The 21,830-nt window shown below is 33.0% G+C and overlaps 1 protein-coding gene and 1 pseudogene across 1 annotated transcript; both read right to left on the bottom strand.

Moving 5' to 3' along the window:
- Window positions 1-9,698: 9,698 nt before the first annotated feature.
- On the bottom strand, window positions 9,699-10,489 carry LOC120071480 (DUF3339-domain containing protein). Its single transcript, XM_039023791.2, has one exon. The coding sequence runs from the start codon at window positions 10,081-10,083 to the stop codon at window positions 9,871-9,873; it is 213 nt and encodes a 70-aa protein (XP_038879719.1). The 5' UTR covers window positions 10,084-10,489; the 3' UTR covers window positions 9,699-9,870.
- Window positions 10,490-14,027: 3,538 nt separating this feature from the next.
- LOC120071975 (patatin-like protein 2) lies at window positions 14,028-14,878 on the bottom strand (annotated as a pseudogene).
- Between the last annotated feature and the right edge of the window lie 6,952 nt (window positions 14,879-21,830).

The raw sequence follows: 21,830 nt of genomic DNA, 5'->3' as shown, positions 1-21,830 counted from the left end.
TCATGTTTTATTCTTTCAAGGGCATCCATCCCTACCCTTTTACTACTTTCCTAGATTAATCTATGATCTTGTCTTTCATCTTTTATTTGAACTTGCTATTTTGAGAATTTGTTGCTTACTCTACGATTGAGTTAAATTTATATTGAATTGATTGTGTTATTTCCCGCGATAATGGTCGCTTAATGTGCCTGTAGTTTTGTCCTTCCCTAGCTCACGCGATAATTCATTAGGCGTCAGCACAGGAATGAGGATGTTTTATAGGTTACATTTTCAAGGCATCAAAAATGCGTCGTCAGACAAAGTGTCCTTTCGTCTATCAAGCATTTAATGATTGGTAGGCTTTTAGAATTCCCGAGCTTGCCAATTATTCATCATTGCGATGCTTGAAATTCCCGTTTGCCCAACCTATTTCAACCCATCTCATTCCAGTTTTCTCGCTTCTACCTACACTTTGAGCATTCTACTCTCTCTCAAACTTTAAGTCCTCAGTTTTCCAATTGTTTGAGTCCTTTTCGAAATTAATGGCCGACCAAGCCTCCCACCCCCTGTCACATCATCTTCGCCAGCCGGAACCCCTTCCTCTACCCGAGAGACCGTCATCCTAGCATCCAGCCATCGCATTTCAATGTAACCAAAACCACTGCCCCGACCTTCTGTTAAACCCAAAAAGTGAACCATACCTTCATCCACCATCGCCTTACCGTTCGTCAACCGAGAGGGGTTGTGGAAAAAGAGTGCTCTAGCCACCAGCTCTGAGGTGGTAGCATCCCTACTCTCATCTGAAAGTGCGCTAAAGAGGAATGATGATAAGGAAGTGTTCGGGAGCATTCTGAGTAATATGGAATGCGATGGGGGGTTGCCAGAAGCTAGTGTGGTGAATCAGTCTATGCCCCATGAGGATGCAGTAATTATTGTGCCGCAAGTTGAGGTCGTTGTGACAATGGATCCTAAGGAGAATGCGCCAACAGACTTAAATGAGGGACCCATAAGGGTTGTGTTGGAAGATGTAGAATCAAAGCGAAGGGTTGACAAGGAAAAGGTCACCACGAGCAGGAAGACTTTGAGGAATTGGAGCGAGCCCAACGAAGAAAAGAGAAAAAAGAGAAAAAGAAGGTTAAGAAGGAACATTGCAAAAAGGAAGAGAAGTGCATCAAGTGCGAGGAAAAATATCGGCAGCAGGCTGAGAGCCCGGTTGTTGAGGGAGAATCAACCACCGCAAGGGTGAAAGAACCTTTGACAATGAAGCATGCCGAGCCAAAAATGGAAGAACATCCCACAATCCCTCATGATCGTTTGGCCACATCTGAGGCTCAGTCGCACAGCCCTCAGGAAAATGATGATGCGTCCGTTGCTCCACTCGTCCGTCGATCAAGGAAGCGGACTATAGAAATTAAAGATGTTGAAGTATTGAACGCAACCCAAGCGGGTGAACTGGTAATTGGTGGCAGGGTCTTTTGTGGACCCAAAGAATGCGCAAGTACTTGAGCATATTAAAAAAGACAAAGAAGAAATGGAGCGAGTGTTGAAGGAAAAAAAAAAAGCAAAAAGGGAGAAAGCGCGCCAATTCATCGCATCTGCAGATTTGGCAAGACACTTACATGATGAAGAAATGTGTTGTGTAAATACGCTAGCAAAAAATGAAGCTAAGAAAAATCTCGAAGATGAACGGCGTATAAAAATTGTCACTGAGCAATAACAAGACTTAAAAGAGGAAGAAGAGGCAGAGAGGAAGCAGAAGGAAGAGAAGGAGACGCATAGACGGGCGAAAGTCCAGCGTAATATTGAGCTAAAAAGAAAAGAAAATGAAGAGTGGAAAAAGGAGAAGCTAGACCATGAAAGGGAAAAAGAATGTGCAAAGCGGCAGAGGGCTCTGCTTGCCACTGTGCAAGTGAAGGGCAAGGAAAATGTGGAAGGGAGTAGGTCATCTCCTGCTCGGGGGCATTCAAGATCTGGCAGAAAAGAAAATGATGATCTGTTTATGGAGATGGGATTCTTCCCTGCATCATCCCCACTGCTAGATTTCATCATGGGTATTGTGGTTGAGCTTGGATGGGAAATGTTCTGCTAGTGTCTGTTCATCGTAATCCCAAGAGTGGTGCGAGCATTCTACCAATGCCGCATACATGAATCAACAGACGTGGTGGTCATTGACGATCGGGCTGTGCCATTCAGTGCCCAAGATATCAACCAATTATATAAGTTAAAAGACTTCACAGATGCGCTCGGTAATCGGTTGATAAAGAGCTCCGATGACGAGCATTTGGAAGATGCGCTGAGAGTGTTGGCACAACCAGAAACTCAATGGACCATCTTTTTTACCGAGATTCACAACTGGCTTCCAATCACCTTTTCCTCGAAGCGCGCTTATGGGTCTATTTGGTGAAGAAACGATTCATCCCGACAACACATGATAAGACTATCTCACGGGATCGAGTCATGGTACAGCATTGCTCGTGGAATTCCAATCGATGTTGACACTTGATCGTAAGGCAAATACGTGGATCGGTTGGCAGGCCTCCTGGCTAACTCTTCTTTCTTTGGATCGTCACAAACCTCTACCTATCGGTTGGATATAGAATCAAAGAGGAGCCAATGGCTAAGATCCACGGATTGATTAACACCAAAATCCTGCGAATTCTACAAAAAGATTCATCGCATTGCCCAGAACTCCCTAAGCGCCCAGTCATTGACCTTAATGCCCCACAACCACCCAGACCCAAAAGGCTGCACAAATCTACTAAAGGGAAAGAAGCTACTCCTGGAAGCTGAGAGTGCATTCCAATTGATGAGTGCATAAATTACCTTCTCCCTTTGACAATTATCCTTCCAAGTCCTTTTGCTCCTTTGTCGCCTCTTCTTGAAGCCTTCACCAACCTCCTCCCCCTGCCTGATTCCAATCATCAGTCTCTAGCAACTTCACCCCACCAATCAATCACTGCAACTCCATCCATCTCTGCCTCGCTCGCCCCATGTTGATGACCCACACGATTCGGATGTTGTCCCTCTCATCAGCCCTGAATTGAAGCTGATGAGACATCCAGGGCATCACCGCATCATTAACCTCCACTCTACACAATTGCTGCCATTGATGATCTTCGAGCTCTCCTTAGCCATGAACTTTCCTTCTTCCATCAATCGCTCACGGAGCTGCACTCTCACAATGCCACGCTGCAACAAGCTCTTGTGAATGTGCAATGCAACATATTCACCATCGGCCAGAATCAACACCAACAGGCTGAGCACATCCACGAGTACTTTTTTCTCAACTGCATACTTACATGACCCCATGGTTCCTCCTCATTTTTGCCAGCCTCTATTCTTCCACAAGCCGCCAGCCACTGCACCATAAGCTCCTCCCCACGATGCATCGCTAGTCCCTCCCAACAATGATCCTCCACCACCAATGTAATTTGAGGGTGTGTTTTAAAAGTTGTTCTCTAAATCTCACTATTTTCTTTTACTTGTAATTTATTTTGTGTTTGTTTTAAGTGTACCTTACGCTCTATCATTTTTACTTCTTAAATTCCAGTGGATATGCATTTTTTTTCCTTTCCTATATTTCTTTGCCTTATGTACTACTCGTTTATCCTTTTGAAATTCATTCCTTTCAATCATCTTTTTGCGTTGTTAGCTTAACAGCTATGATGATATATATGCAATTACTTAACACATCTCAGTACATCACATGCTTCTTTTTACCCAAGAACCTTCTTCAACTCTTATCCATCTTACCTTGTATTTGCGCAAGCATCTGCTCAAGCCTTTTTTTCAAAATTTTTGAACAAGTTTGTTTCCCTTTTTTTTTAACAAGTGCAATGAGGACCTTGCACCTATAAAATTTGGGGGTTGGGAAAGGTTTGAGCAGATGCGTTCACCCTTGAATTTTCTATCTTATATATATATATATATATATATATATATATATATATATATATATATATATATATAATATATACTCTCCACTATCAGTATAAAGGAAAATCCTAACCTGATAAGAGTTAAGTTGAGAAAGGAACTTTCCCTTAGTTGGATACTTCACATGACACCCGTGCAGGTAAGCCAAAACAAAAGTAGATTAATAGGATCAATGTAATTCAAATATAATGAAATAAAGACAACTCTACAATCTGGCACGAGTAAAAACTTAGCCAAGATAAGAGTTGAATTGAGCTTGGAACACAATCGTAGTTGGATGTTCGCATGACACCCGTGGGGGCAAGCCAAAATGAAGAGTGTGACCAAGTTCAACCTCTTGAGCGCAAAAAAATAATCGAGATGCAAATTGTACCCCTGCAAGAAACACATGTTGTTTTATTAAAATATATATATATATATATATATATATATATATATATATATATATATGCAAAAGTTGTTTAAATCTAGAAAAATACTTTTGAGCAGAAATTTGTTGAATCTAAGACTAAAAAAGATTTCCTAAAGAAGCGACCAAGAGTTAAAAGAAACAAATTATTTTGAAGAGATTGTGTAAAGTTGAAGCATTTTGAGCACCTAGTCTCCTCTTCTTCAGGTCATCCTCAAAATTTCACCAAGTGTTTAAAACACTTAATTGACGGTTGATGCCCTAAAGTCTCGTGTCCTGTAGTTTGTAAACAGTTTGTATGAACGCTTGTGTTGTATAATATATAATATTTACTTCACATCTTGTATTTTGCTCAGTTGCTTGTTTTATTTATTTTACCACAAACCAATAAACATAAAATCCCTGGTTATCTGTATGTGACTCAAGCATGTATGTGGTGACATACAAGTGGATCATGTCTTGAGTGATAACCAAAATGGTCTGTAGTATATGGATATAAGAGAGAAACTTTATCCTAGTATTGCTACGGACACGGCCCGCTTTGTGGAATGGTCACAAGTGTTGTGACTTGTCACAGATGGTCTGATCCTGATCATTCGTGTTGGGGACATGCGAGTGGGGGTGTCCTGTACAAAGAGTTTGTATAAGATCTAACCACAAAGTATTAACGTCTCGTTATATAACATCGTTCATGACAAAGACTTCACTTCACTAGGATGACCATAGGTAACATGACCTCAATCCTGAGTGAGTTGGGAACTCCTGCCATTGAGGGCGGTCATTTGATTTGTATAGGTGCGAGTGGCCAGGTCGCCGATTCAAACCTACCATTTTGGGGATTCATCTGATTTGGGAGCTGGGAACTCAGCTACACAAGATGGAATTCATTCTTTCCCCGAGGCAGGGGTAAGTAGATAGATAGCTCCCTTAAGGGCTGATTCCAGGGCTTGAACGATGTGGTGCCACACACCTTCTCTTGGCCCGAGAAGTGTTCACACATAGTTTGACTATGTTGTATTGTTCATTAGAGAAATCAGTGGTACTTAAGGAGTGAGATGTAACTACAAGGGCAAAACGGTAATTTGACCCAGCTGTACTTACGAGCATCTATGAAGGGTCATCGCACTCATGATTGGTTATATCCGATGGACACAGAAATATATCTGTGGTAAGAAGAGTTCAGCTGTTGGTCTTTAGTGAAATGCCTGACAGTTAACGGATGGTGGATCTCGTGTCTAAAGAGCTTAGTCAGCTATTTACGGACCGTTGGAGCTTCAAGCCACAAGTCCATTAGGTCCCCTAGGTAGCTTGGATAAAGTCGAGAACCAGTGTTTGGGTTAATTTGAAATGTTCAAATTGACAAGAGGAAGTTCGATTATATATGATATAATTGGACTGGATAATTATATATGATATAATTGGTTAAATGTATGAGATACATTATTTTGGAGGAAATTAGATATAAATATGATTTATATTAAGTAGAGGAGAAAATACTATAGTAGATATGTGATATCAAACTATAGGTTAAAAGTATAATATGATTATATTTATTATTATTTTAGTTGGTTAATTATATGATAATTAACCCAAAAAACACGTTTGAACGTGGGTTAGTGGGGCAACGTCGATTATTGTAACTGATGAAATAAAAATGAAATTGTTTCATTTTGAATGGTGCGCGAAGTCGTCGTCCAAAAAGATCAAGAGACCGCGCTGGTAGAATAGTAAACGATTGCTTAAGCATTTCAAGAGCCTATACGATAGTCACTCTCCGCCTAAACGATCGTCTACCTCCGCCTAAACGATTGCACATTATTTCCTATACGATCAGATAGCTTCTCTAAACGATCGTATAGCATGCCGATTTTGTTAAACGATCGTATACCGTTTCCTAAACGATCGTTCAGTAAATCCTACACGATCATGTAGTGCCTCCTAAACGATAAGCATCGTGCTATGCAATAGTGCCTTTTTCCCTTCCACTTGCTTATCGCCTATACGATCCGTGTTTCCTCCTTCCTCTACCAAATTCACCAAAGACCACACTTTGGGTTCTCACTCTGAGAATATCCGGGGCTCTTTTCTGGTGTTGTCGTCCCCGCGGCATTCATGTTCATGCGGTTGTTCGTGCTGTTGTAGTCGACGTTGCTGCTGGGCATTGGTTGATCAGGTGGAGGGTTCCGTTGCGTTGAGTTCCGAAGATTGAAGATTGTCTTCAACTAGTATGGAACTCTCTCCTTTGTTATATCTTGTTCATAGCACGCCATTAATTAAGATTTGTTTGCATAATTGTATGTTTAAATGTATATTGTTGTATTTTGGTCACAGTGAGATCGGAGCGATCCGAATGCGCTCATGGAACTCTTCAGTAAGAGTTCCTTCAACTTAACTACCCGAGAACTTCACTTCATGATTTAACTTAGAATTTCTCAAGCTTAACACTTAGAGAAAATCCCATTATTATTTCATTCCTTTACCAAGTTCCACACCTATATCATAAGGATTAAAATTTACTAAGTATCTTAAAGCATACAACACCAAAATTAACTTCAAAGTATAGATGCTTAGGAACTCAAGTTCTAGGGTTTAAAATTTACCTTGCCCTTAGAAGAACTTCGTCTTCAAAATTCAGTTGAACGTCCTCATAGGAAAAGATGTGGGTATATGCTTCTCATCTGAGCTTCTGTTTGCCAAATGGCCTCTTCCACTTCATGATTGTTCCACAAGATATTTACTAAAGTAATAGTCTTGTTTCTAACATTTGTTCTTTCTTGTCCATGATCTGAACTAGTTCCTCTTCATATGTCAAGTTCTTCTTCAGCTGAACTGACTGTGGTTAAAGAATATGAGATGGATCTGGAAAATATTTTCTCAACATTGATACATGGAATACATCATGTATTCTGGACAGCTCTATTGGCACTTCTAATCTGTAAGCTGATGGTTCAACATGTTCTATAATCTTATATGGTCCAATATACCTCGGACTTAGCTTCCCTTTTCTACCGAAGCGTAATACACCTTTCAATGGAGATAACTTAAGAAAGACCTAATCTTTGACATCGAACTCTAATTTTCTTCATCACTTGTCTGCATAGCTCTTCTGATGATCTCGAGCTACCTTTAGGCTTTCCCTGATCAACTTAATATTCTTTGAGATAGCTTGGACTAACTCTGGCCCTATCATCTTTCTTTTTCCTACTTCAGTCTAGCACATTGAAGTCCTACACTATCTCCCATACAATGCCTCATAAGTTGTCATTCCAATATTGGAGTGGTAGCTACAGTTTTAGGAAAATTTCATCAAAGGAAAGTGTGTACCCTAACTACCTTTGAATTGTAGCACACATGCTCGTAACATGTCCTCTAATGTCTGTATGGTCCTTTCTGGTTGACCATCTGTTTGAGGATGAAAAGCTATATTGAAATGAAGTTTAGTTTCAAGAGCTTCCTTCCAATCAAAGTAACATTTACTCTTGACAAGTTAGCTAAGCTTTATATGGGCAAGATTGTAAGTTATGGGCTTCCCAGCTCACTTTTTCAAAATGTTTTCCTTCCCTAGGTAGCGATTGGGTTCTCGATACCTAGCTTACAACTATCAGTCTACCATAAAACTATGAGAAGATTTAGATAGACCAAGAAGTCCTTAGGTCTATACTAAGTTTGAAGTATTTTGTATTCATGTACATAAGAGCAGAAAAAAGGTAGAGACCTAAGTCTATAAATATGTCAGTGAGTTTGCTGAGTATGAGCTTTGGTCTATCAATAATTATACGAAGTTTATCATGGACAACCTAGCTATGTTATTATCTGAAGTTCATGTTGCCTCTATGGCTTATGCTTGGGACATCTGGATATACATACATATATACATACATACTTACTTATTTGTTTATTAGATTATGCAAAAACGAGGAGACAGATTACAGGTACTAAATGAGCAGTAAATGTCATAAGAGGGTTGACATCTGTTGTCTTCACATCTCTTTCCAGATTAATAGGGTGTCTTGGGAGAGGGTGTGACAGGAAATCCTAAAAATTAGATAAATGGTAATAATCATTTAAACCACTCATTGTTACTGATAAACCCAAGTGATGCAACAATAATTGATGATGTATGAGGACAAATTTATCGATATGATTTTTTATTCCATTTAGTAGTAGACCAGAAACCCTAAAAATTGGGTAAATGGTAACAATCATTTATACCACTCACCATCACCGATAAACCCAAGCAGTGCGACGATAATTGATGACTTGTGAATTGCAAATTTTGGAAAATCAAACAAAATTATCAACAAAAAAAAATGTGCATCCCACTCAATATTCAAACACAATTCGATTGATCATCCTACACCTTTCATTCATATTACATTACTTCATTACGGATTTTCAATGGGAGACCACGTATTAGGAAAATTGTGGGACACCAGTAAACACAATCAAACGTAAAAGATGAAATAGATCCCACTTTTCAAATTACCGACCTTTACGATTGAGAAGTGATATTAGATATGAAAATGAGAGCAATTCATGATAAGCTTCTCCAATGAAGATAATTAACCATCAAATTCCCATACATGATAAAACTCCCCAAACGGCTCTCTCGTAGAATTCCCATACATCATAGAACTTTGCTACAACATCAAATTTCACTAAACTTTTTTTTCTCACTTTGTTTGGTTAATTAACCTCAAATTAAATAATCTTCTCACTACGCGCCATGGAGAAAATATAATATATAAATATGTTTTTAGAATTTTTAGCATGTAAATATGTTTCTTGAATTTATAGTAAAAATACTCCATAGATAAGATTAAATTTAAAATTATTAAAATGATCTGAACATAAAGTTGGACAATTGACTTAGTTGGAATAATTTTTAACCTAAATAAAACCACCACCTTGTTCAATATATATGGAACGAAAATAAAAATATTTTTAAATATAAGAAAAAAAAAAAATGGCTTCATCATCCATGATAGGTATTGATATGATTTATTTTCTTATAGATGAAAAGAGTATTATTTTTATTTATTTATTTATTTAGGCAGAAGATAAAGATATATATATAAATAAGAAAAAAAGAAAAATCGAGGCGCAAATGTGGGCCCGGCGTCTATTGGGTGCAAGCCACCGACCAGACGCGGTGGCCTACAGGGCATCTTCAACGTCGAGACCGAACGGACGAAAAAGGAAGAGGAAGAGGATGAAACAGTAAAAGCACGTGTTAATGGTTGTAAAACCCATGGGAATCGTATCTCGGAATCCTTTTGTTTCAAAATCATACTTCGACTTCGCATTTGAGTCGAATCGGAATCTTTTCCCCTTCTTCTCCTCTACCTTCGTACCAAATACCCAACAACAACCATTCAATTTAAGGATCTCGTTTCAAATTAAACCAATTTTACATTGAAACCCCAATGATACAGTATCAATCACAAGTCTCGTAACAACAACCGATAAATTAGGAAAAGAAAAAAAAAAAGCCAATAAAGAAACGTACAGATAACAGGGGCATAAATTAAAGAGAAGAACAGAGTTTAGCCAGTGTAGATATGAACGCCGATGGCGATGAGGAAGATAGTGATGAGGCCGAAGAAGATGACGGCGTGGACTAAAATGGAAGCCCCACTTGTTTGCATGTTCCCAAATTCAACGACTCGTCCTGATCTGGCTGGGATCTGAAAGAGGAGGCCAGGACTGAGCAGCACGAACAGCACCACCGCTATAACCACCGGCCCCCAATCTGCCATTTAGTCTCTAAAATTAAAACCACAAAGAAAGTGAGATTTGGCTTTGGCGATAGGGATGGGGTTTGGCTGGATAGAAGGTTTAAGAAGGGAAGCTGTGGAGTGGAGTGGTTTTGGAAACTTGAAAGCGGGACAGCGATTCGACAACTGCGTTGATCTTGATGCTTCACGTGGACGGATGAGCCTCCCCCATTTTTCCGTTTCCCCTTTATTTATTTTTTCTGTCATCCTCTCACAAACTTTATGACCTAAATATAATATTTTGCTCTCTGTTTTTTAATTTTGGTAAACAATTGTATCAATTCTATAAGTTTTTCGCATCACTTTTAAGAATCCAATTTATATTGTAAATTTGGGAACCGATTTTAATATTTATGGGCTCAATTTTATGTTATTACATATCACTATTTTATGGAGATTTTTACCATTTATCATTTTTTATTAAAAAAAACACCAATAAATTAAGGATATAAAGTAAAGACAAAAATCTAATCAATTTTAAAATATTAGTTAAAAAACACATGCATATACACGTGAAATCTTGTAGTCTTTATTAAAAAAATTAAAATAATGTAAATCATTTTTTGTTTGTAATTACCCAAAACTTTTAAGAATTAGAAAATGTAACAATTTTTATTTTCATATTTTCATATGATTATTTTTTTTCATAAATAAATTGTTCTACATTGTAGAGTACTAAACAAATTTTATTGTAAGTATTCCTGGAAAAGGGTGATAAAAGATAATTTTACGAAAAACTAAGAATTAAATAGTAAGATATTAGGTTCTATAGTTCCATAAAATTTTGTAGTTTTAATTTAAAGTAACTAAAAAATGTTTAGTTTTTATTTAAAGATCATTTTATCATAACTAAATAGTATTTGAAGTTTGTTTTAATCTTCATGAAATATATGGAAAAGTTTAAAGTAACTAAAAAATGTTTAGTTTTTATTTAAAGATCATTTTATCCTAACTAAATAGTATTTGAAGTTTGTTTTAATCTTCATGAAATATATGGAAAAGTTGATTACAATATAGTTTAAAAAATCAAGATAAAATTTTAATTTTAAAATAATTAGTACAATACATGTGAAATTTTAATTTGAAGTTTAATAATTTCTTTTGGAATTCAACGATCTCAATTTTCTTAACTATTTTAGGATTTATATTCTAATTTTTAAGTAAAAATTCAATATTCTTAAAAAAATTGTGCATGTGTATATAGTTTAAGTCTCCCAACTTTTATGTATCAATTTATTTTATTTACTTTCATACTTGTCTCTTTAAAAGATCCTGTATTTTTTTCCCCTCAATTTCAACTATATAAACATGATTTTGTCCTAACTAAATAGTATTTGAAATTTGTTTTAATCTCCATAAAATTATGAAAGAATTTAATGCAATATAATTTAAAAAATCAAGATTCTATTTTAATTTTAAAAGACCAATATAATACATGTAAAATTTAATTTGAAAATTAATAATTTCTTTTGGAATGAAGTAATCTCAATTTTCTTAACTATTTTGGAATCTTTATTCTAATGTTTACATAAAAGTTCAAGATTATTAACTAATTTATGCATGTGTATAAAAATGGAGGGAAATTCTTATAAATAAAAAATCTAAAAAATATTTACACTTTATAGCAAAAAGTTACAAAAGTGTTTTGTTGCTATAAAGTATAAATATTTTTAAATATTTTTTAATATTTAAAAAGATCTCTATAATTTAAATCTCCGAACTTTTTATATATTTAATTTACTTTATTTACTTTTATACTTGCCTCTTTAAAAGATATTGTATTTTTGTTTTTTTTTTTTTTTTTTTTTTTTTGTTCTAAATTTTAGCTATGCAAAATATTCTTTTAATTAAGAACATAATCAAACAATTTATTTTTTTTCTGTTATATCTACATTTCACACCTATACGAGAAGAAGCATATGTTCGATGTATAACCACCACCTTCTAAATAGTCACATTCCATTTGCATTATTTGGTGCTCATCAAACACATACTCTCAAAGATTTGTATCCACCAACAACAATTGCACCTATTCTATGTAAAACTTTAATTTTGAAATATATAAATATAATTTGTGAATTTAAAATTAGAAGGTCAAATCTATTTTATTATTAATGGACACCTACACTCGAAAATGCTCATTTTATTGACAAAGAGTAATATAAGAATTCAATAAAAATAAAAATGCAAAATAGGTATATAAAAATTATCCCCTTTTATAAATAGAATATTGGGGAAAAAAAATGTAAATATGAATATTAACATATCATTGCAAATATCTAGTTATGTGTAATGGCTTGGAATGCAAGAAAATCCTATCCATATACATTGGTTCTTTGCCTTTGCGAAAAGGTGCAACTAAAGAAACATACAAAACAACAACAACCAATTCATTACTCCAATACCTTTTAAAACATTCACAATGTCGTATATTATTTCCTCTCAACACCTACACAACATAAGTTATAAAAATTCGTCCAATTAGCCAAAGTAAAAATTCCACAACCATTAACATTTTCTCCAAAATGTAATTTGAACAAAAGTAAAATAGAGGGAAAAAGAATATGGAATTATCGTTTTGAAATTCAACTTTAATTTTTCATTTTGGAATTGTCATTTAGTCGTATCAATGCATAAATTGTAGAGTCATGTGTGTTTCGATCCCATTTCAATCTCTGGTAAAATAGTTACTTATGAACAAGTTACAAAATAAAATGCTACAAAGATTTAAATTTAAAAATAAAAAAAAAGAAAAAAAAAAGAAAAAAAGAAAAAAGGTTAGGGTGGTTATCGTAGAAAGGAAGAAGTCTCTTTGCATAAGTGTGTTCGATAAAAGAGTTTGATTGGTGAGGTATCTACCAGTAAGATTTTAACCGAAGAGATATAATAACAACATTTTAAAAATTGTAAGGGTAAAAAAGAAAGAGAAAAATTCTCTCCTTATTGCTTTTTTCAATATAGTATATATTTAGATAGAATGATAATTTAAGTTTTATCTAATTTTCATTAATCCACCTCGCTTATAACTTACCACTTTCTCATTTTGAAAAATATTAGTTATCTTTGAAATTAAAAGTGCATTATATTGCGACATTCATTCAGATTCATATTTTAGTTTATTATTAGTATTTAATATTGACATTTGGTAGAGTAGTTAGCTCAAAATAAAAAGAGGAAATAAGAGGAAACTGAACAAAGAAAACAAATAAACATTGCAAAAGAAAAATTACTAATAATAATATTGAAACTAAAGCAATACAACGCAGCTAGATATCACAAAAACATGGAATATCTTAACAAAGTAATAGCAATTAGTTAATTGATAAGGTAGAGAGCAGCAGGCCTTTTTTCGTTCAGAAAATAATTTAGCATATCTAATCATAGTTTGTTGATTAGTTTCTAAAAATCCAAAATCTCCACGAATCCCCGTCTCCAAATTCACTTTTGAAATCTTTTTCTTCAACAGGTTTTTCCTAATTCTCGCAAGATGATTCAGATTCCTCTCTGTTGTCCCATCCACCGAAGAAACATCATTACTCTTTAAACTATCGTCTTGAATTTGAAGGTAGTTATTCTTAGAGTGATAAACTTCAAGAATCTCATCAAGAAATAAATCTACCAAATCAAAACTTGCGTAAGAAAATCCATCAATAGTTAGATTCAACCACTCTAACAAATCTCACTCTGCTTTCTTTGTCGTGTATTTATACATCTCCTCTCTTGACGACTCTATCCCTATAGATATCACTAAAAATTGCAACGAAGACGACTACTATCTCCTTTATTACTTCGGAAATCGTCAACAATGTTTGTCAAGTAATTGTGAAAAAACGAGCACATTTTTTAGAAATTACGAAGGAAAAAGATAATTTTTTAAATAAATAATATTTGAAACTTATGAATTAAGTAAAACTAAAACATACAACTTATGGGTGATTGAAGTGGTGCGTCGGAAGATATGTAGGTGCTGCTGAAGTTGAGATACATATATCTGATACCAAGGCGTCTAATAAAGGATTTTTCTTTAGTTGTGTGTCACTAAAAATTACATTAATCTAACAATTAATTACGAAAAATTAAAATTTGGACTAAAATTAAAGATTTTAACTAATTTAATTAATTACACTAACCTTATAAGTGAAGATGATGGTTGACTAGAGGAGTTTAATGTCGAATGTTGGGATAACCACATTCGTAAGAATTTGGTGCAATATTATTCTTCCGAGTTTCTCCCTAATGATCTTATGGAGATACTGTCTGCTGTATTTTGATCCTATCAATTTCTTGAGTGTCAATGGTATCCATCTAGCATTTAAATATGATATAATTAAATTTATCTTAATTCATCAATTTTATTTATTTTTTTTAAAAAAAAATAAAACCGTCTTGGGGGAAAGTTTTATGACAATAGTTAAGGTAAAAATCCTTAATATCTTTAGTAGGAAACAAAGGTCTGTTGTTTTCATTTGGTATAGTTAACATTGTTGGGACTAGTCCGTCGGTGCTTATTCTGGCAGTCACGTTGAAGTAATTTGCATAATTCTTGCTTCCCCTCCATCAAGTTTCTGCATATTTAAAATTTAAAAAAAAATAATATAATATATAATAGATAATTAGATTGTTATAAAAAATTAAAATTTTAGAATTAACGAAGCACCTGAAGTTGGGACTCAAAAAAGGAGAGGATAGTGGCGGCAATGAGGCCTCAGATTCCATCGCCGTCGATGCTCAAAGTAGTAATGAGCTTTACAGAAGAAGATGAAGCTGTCGTGTTCATAAACTGTAATAAATTTGGATAATAATGTGTGTGGTTTAAATTTGAGAATGGGATTTTGTGTAATCCACAAGCAAATATATATAAAACACACTTCCAGCAATAGATTTTCCTTAATTGGCAGCACAAAATTTTCCTTTTTTATGTTAAGAATTTTGTTTCCAGTAAAATATTCTAATCTATAAAACTATACATGTACTAAATTTTTAAACGTTTTTTTTCTTCATACAATTTCGAAGATGGAATGTCTTTTTTCTTACCAATTTCAAATATGGATAAATTGTTCAGCTATGATAATTTTCATTACCAATTTCAAATACCAACAGCTACGACACAATTTTTATTACCAATTTTTTTAGAAAAAGGTTTAATATAAGGACTAAGTGTTATAAAGAAATAATACTAAATTTTAGCTGATAATTTGGTGAATCTTTAGTTTACATTTCACATTGGAACGTACATGGATTGGGTTGGATTGAGGGTGTTTTTTTGGACCAATCCAAAGAACCTAAATAAAATCTCTAGGTTGGGTTGAGTTGTTGGGTTATAATTTGTTTTTTTCTTTTTAATTAAAAATATATAAATTTATATACAACACATGACTAATAACTAAAATCTTATAAAATTCAAATATCTAAGAAATTTATTGCAAACTTCAAATAGACACAAATATCATAACAATTTTAAAAGAAAAATATTTAAAATTCACAAGTTAATCAATATAAAGTAACCAAATTTTAAACAAAGAAAAATATATATAGTATATTTTATTTATATATATATAATTCGAATTGGGTTGGGTCAACCCAACTTTTTTAGCGAGACCCAATCCAACAAAAATTGAAGAAGTTTAATCCAACCCAACCCAAAAATAAAATTAACCCAACCTAACCTTTATATTTTGGATTACGTAGTCCGAATTGTTCGGATTGTCGGGTTATTTGAACCCTAATTTCACGAATATTGTATTAAGAAGAAAAAACTAAAGTGAAGTTGAAATAATTTTCTAGTTGATTTTGATAAGTTAAAAAATGAATCTTTATTTGATAATTCAATGAATTATTTATTTTTTATCCTTTATAATATTCAATCTTGCATAATACTTTGTTTTTCGATTTATTCCATGATGTGTGAGTCGGTGAAAAATGTTAAATTGAAAATTAATATTTATTTGACAGTTAAGCAAGTTAATGAAAAATGTCAAATTGAAAATGAATGATGATAAAGAAATCTTTTTTTGACAATTTAGTACCCATAACTTTGATCTCATTCAAAAGTAATATTTTCTTGACGAATTTAAAACTTTTAAAAATTAATTGATTTATAAGAGAGAGATTTGAATTTTTTATCTAATGAAATTCTAGATCTTTAGTTTTTTTTAAAAAAAAAAATTATTGCATGAATTTTAATAAATATATCAAAGCTCAACTATTTCTTTATAATTTTAAAACTTCAACAACTAAATAATTACAAACTTCAAATTCCAAACTAAAATAAAATATATGAAAATTTTACTTTTTTTTTAGTCTCAACGCTTTGAAAAATAGGTTTTTTTTATCGACAAATTTTCAAAATATTAAAATTAGACCATCAAACTTACAAAATTTATCATAATTGCAATTACACTCTCAAATTTTTAAATGTAGCAATTGAACCAACAATTTTTTATAAAGGTTAAAATTTGATATTCAAACATACAATAATTGTAAAAATTGAACCATCAATCTCAAACTTACAATATTTATCAGACTTGGTTGATCGATCCATTACTTGAGGCTTCTACATCTTCCTTTTAATATGTGTATTTCTTTATTTGACTTCCCGATTTCGTTTGAATTTGGGCTCACTCATCAACTGTAAGTCTCATCCAACATAAAAACGAAATCAGAGCATCAAGATAGGAATCAATACCAAATCAACTTTAACTTGATCCAATAAGCTACAACACACATCTTCCTCTGTCCTTTCAATTCCCCTGTTGAAACTTTCTTTATTCCAATTTCCATGTTCAGAGTTGGGGAAAAGGAATATTTTTAAAAAGGACTATTTTTCATTATTAAATCAAGTCCGACAATAAATTTCAAAAGTAAACTAAACCTCTCCACATTTGATATATATATATATTCCTTTTGGAAAAACATTACTTTTAACTATAAACTTCAAAAGTATTAGAATTTTAAAAATATATTCAATTCTAGCTCACCTACTCATTTTAATAATAATAATAATAATTAAAAGGAACACACGCACACACAATCCAAGAATTCTTCATAAATTCATTGATTTCAATAAAATATATTTTTACAAAAAAATAAACTTTTTTTTAATGAATACTTTGGATGAGAACTTATAAAAGGATTAAAATTGCAGCCGTGGTTTAAGTTTCGACTATTTTTAAATATAGAAAAATAAATCAAAATATTTATAAATATATCAAAATTTTAGATGATAGACTATAATAGATTATTATTTGTGTCTATCGGATAGATTATGATATTTTGCTATTATTTGTAAATAATTTCAACAGTTTTGTCATTTAAAATAATTTTTCTTTAAGTTTAGAATTACAATTCATGAATTTGAAAATTTATGGTCCATATTGATGCAACCCAACAAATTTAAGCTCAAAATTGATATTTTCTCTATTTATTGCTGTTAAATGTATATATGTATATATAAACTCATGGACCATGAAGATAATCTAAATTATTTGCCGAACTTTGAAAAATTTTGTTTTAATGTAACAATCCAACTTTCTAACCACCTAATATGGTTGTTACTTCATGCATGCATAAACTTGTAAAAAATATATACATTTAAAATAAGAAAATTGAAATATTGTATTAAATAAATAATTCAAACAAAATTTCAGTTAAAGAATTCATATAATTTAAATCATGTTCCCTAAAATATAAATTTTAAATTTGGAAAAGATTAGTTGAAATTGAAAATCTTTTAACATCTAGATTCGGTCAAAAATCAAGTCCATGAAAAGAAAAACGTAAAACATGAAAGAGGCGTATAGTTTTCTAGTCCTGTTAACACTATGAGGGATGGATTCCTCTTGTTAGTATTCTTGCCCTTACTTGAATGACGTATAAACATAGGATGAGTATAAAATACCTAGCAAGTGACTTCATTAAATTAAGGGGATAACCTGTATCGCCTTAACTTGCATGTCTAGTGGCCTGATGGCACACCGTCAAATATGGAAAAGAAACATAGAACGTAAACATGTCGATTCATGCATGTCTAATGGCTTGATGGCGCACCGTCAAACATGAAGAAAAAAACATGGAAGTAAACTTGTTGGTTCAAGTATTTCTAGTGGCTCAAAGATACACCGTTAAAACATGATACTGGACCCATCGGTCTCCTGAAATAAAAACATGCATTAGATTGTCTCTGCTAGTCTATCATGCATCACATACATGAAATTCATAATTAATCCCACAACATAATTCATAACATGTCATATAGATCCAAATATGCTAAAATTTTCCGTAACATTCATAAACATAAAGAGTATCACAAATTTCAAATCATGCTTTTAAAATCCATTAAACAACTTGATAAATCTAAATTAGGATGCCTAATACCAAACTGTCACTTACCTTGAATTAAATCCGGAGAAAAGTTATCACGATAACCAACTTTAACAATTTACTATAATTAAATTCCACGAATGGATCGAAACAAGTTTAATTCCGCTAGAAAGCATCTCGAATTCCTCCAAAACGTACTCCAAACAAGCCCCAAATATTATGGGTAAACTACAAAATCTAGGATTCCGGCGAAGATGGCAGCAGGCCTAATCGGCGACCGACGGCGGCATCATCGGTGCGTGGCTGGGCACAGGCGGCGGCTGGCGGCGCAGCTGAGACTCGTGGAAGAAAGCAGCCGCGAAACAGCCGATAAGGGAAATACGCCAACGATCCACGGTGTTGGGCGGCGGTCGACGGCCGCGAAACAGCCGATAAGGGAAATCCGCAGCGGTGTTGACGTCGTGCGACTGGTCCACGCGAAGAAGGGATGCGCGACAGTGCTTTCACGAAGAAGATGAAGAATTTTCCCCTTTTTTTTTTTTTAACTTTCACGCTAACGGAGAACTTATTTAATTAGTTCTTTCTTGTTTCCATCATCCCTAGACACACCAAAAATATATTGGGTTATTTTTTACGTTGAGATGATATAGGATGTGGGATTTGAAGAGTTTCTAATATCTATGTGTTTTGGTGTGGAAAGTTGTTATGTTTGAGTTCATATGTCTGTGTTGGATCGACAGTTAGTGGAAGAGTTTAGGATCCATAAACACTTTAATTCATTTTGGAAACAATTTAATGAGTTTTAAGAATATAGCCTCCAAATAATCGGTTATGGGATGCAGCTCATTGGTTGAAGGAAGAGGTTGGTTTCTTTGTGAGTTATTTTGAAGATGAACATGAAAAATCTCATTTCTCATTTTTGTGTTTTTATTAATTTCCAAAATCTATTTTGATTTTAAAATTATATTTTATTTCTAAAATAAAAATTTATTGATTTTACAAATTAATTTCAAAATTAATTTTCTAATAAAATTAACAAATAATTATTTAAACAATTTAAATAATTCTAATTAATTTAATATCTAAAATTAAATTAATTTTTACACAAATTCATTTTTATATATTTAAATTATATTTAAATATATTTTTCCAATTCCGTTTGATTCTAATTTGAATTAATCGACTAAACTCATTAGATTAGGTTTTTCGTAATATTGATTAGGTCAAATCTCTGTTTTACCCCCAAAATTACATTTTGTTCCTAAGTTCTCACTGATCCCTAATGAACAATGATTTTGTGATTCAATCAACAAAACGAGTCCCTATCGGGCCAATGAGAGGGTGGGCCCACTTAAAGCAACAATCAATCTCTACTATCTCTAAAACGGATGGGAGTGAATTCCCTCTTGTATGTCCCCAACTATTTATCCAGTCTTACCCCTGAAATGGTAGTTTTATTGCGCCGATGTTGTCGAGCCAACCCTCACCTATACAAATTTATCCTGAATAAATAGGAGTTCATAGTCAGCTTAGGATTAATGTCAAGTTACCTAGGTCATCGCTTTGAAATAGTCAATCTTAAACAGTAAACAGGGTTATAAAGTAATAGTGACTCATTTTGTCGTCCAATCTTATAGAGTAATAGTGACTCATTTCGTGGTCCAATCTTATAAAGTAATAGTGACTCATTTCGTGGTCCAATCTTGTACAAACCCTTTTGCACAAGGACACCCCTACTCCTCATGTCCAACGTGAACGAATTAGGATCCCATCGTTTGTAGCACTTTACAACTCCTTGTAACAACTACAGACGGGCCATATCCAATAGTGTTACCAGAATAAGGTACCCAACCTTATTCATATACTATAGATCATTTTGACTATTTACTTGAACCTGATCCACCTTTATGTTTCCATATAAAGTTCAAGTAATTATCCAATAGTCCAAGGACTTTCAATTTTATTGGATTTCTATTTAAGCAATAGATCTATTCAATAACACCTTTACAACATGTGTTTGAGTGTGCATAGTTGTTATGTCTGAATTCATATATATGTGTTTGAGTGTGTAGAGCTTTTATGCCAGTGCTATCTGGTTTAGTTTTTGTACTCTATAATAATTTACTCGTATGAACACTATTTTTTAAAAAAAAAAATCTTATAATCCAATTATTGTATCCATCATATTTGCAAGAAGACATTGATTGCATTTTTTTTATTCTTTCCAACATCAATATATGGTATACAATCCAATTTTATATTAAAATAATTAAAAATGATTGCATTGATAATTTATATTAAAATAATTAACGATGATTATATTAATTACTGAAATTTATTAAATCTAAGTAATATATTTATATTTATCGATTAATTAAGCTATATTTTTATTGTTCAATATTCCAAAAATATAAATCCCACACTTTTGCAAGGTAACTTAGGTAACTTTAATATTAAGAAGCATGTAAACATTAAAATTAAATGAAGACATTGCAAATACTCATAAAAAAAATTAAAAAAAATATCAATACCAAAAATGTCAAACAGTCCGTGCAATAGATCCATTGTATAAGTAACACACCAAAAATAATAACACAAAAAAATACAACTGAAATAGAATATAGAGGAATACAAAAAAAAAAATAATGCACCAACTTCGAACTAATTGAATATTTCGTATTAGTTTGGGTTGCATAACAAAACAATAAAAAAAAAGTTAGAAAAAATCTATAAATACTTATAATGTAGAAGGATAACTAGTTCGGGAGAAGTACCTATGTTACTTTTATAAAGTATGATATAGATGGAGTCCACAGGTTGTTGGATCAAAACACAACGAGACACCTTACCACCCACCAAACAACCAAAAGTTAGAAAATCAATAATATGAAAATATCATAACCAAACATTAGAAAGTAGAAAATGACAAATCAAAGTTAAACAACTCACCGGATTGACAAAATAAATATTGGACAGTGGAAGCTTTAAGCAAATAGAGAATGACCAATGTTGTTATATAGAAAAAGTGAAAGGAGAATGGTGGTTGTTGAACATTAATAATAACCCAAAAAATATTTAAAAAAAGTGTGACTAGCCTAGAATATTAAGTTTACATCGTGAATGAACTTAAATCCAATTAATAAACTGGTTGAGTCATTAATAAAGTGGTTGAATGGGTAGTGGAAATACACAAGTGGAATAAAACCAGCAAACAATTAGAACAGTTATTACTAAAGTTGGTGGGTAGTTGAATAAATGAGGTAACTAATAATGCATAATATTGAAAACATGCAAAATACGCGAGTATGATCAAGTATGAACAAGTATGTTCGATCATGATCGAGTTTGAACAACCATGATTGAGTATGTTCAAGCATGATCGAATATGATTGAGTATGTTAAGTATGATC

The sequence above is a fragment of the Benincasa hispida genome, chromosome 2, assembly GCF_027475165.1.
Source record: "Benincasa hispida cultivar pf3 chromosome 2, pf3_genome.v1.1, whole genome shotgun sequence".
NCBI classification, from domain to species: domain Eukaryota; kingdom Viridiplantae; phylum Streptophyta; class Magnoliopsida; order Cucurbitales; family Cucurbitaceae; genus Benincasa; species Benincasa hispida.
The sequence above is the reverse complement of the archived record's forward strand: the minus strand, read 5'-3'. Positions and strand labels throughout refer to the sequence as shown.

Coding starts and splice junctions, on each gene's coding strand:
- LOC120071480 (XM_039023791.2), bottom strand. CDS start 10,083: ATGGCAGATTGGGGGCCGGTGGTTATAGCGGTGGTGCTGTTCGTGCTG.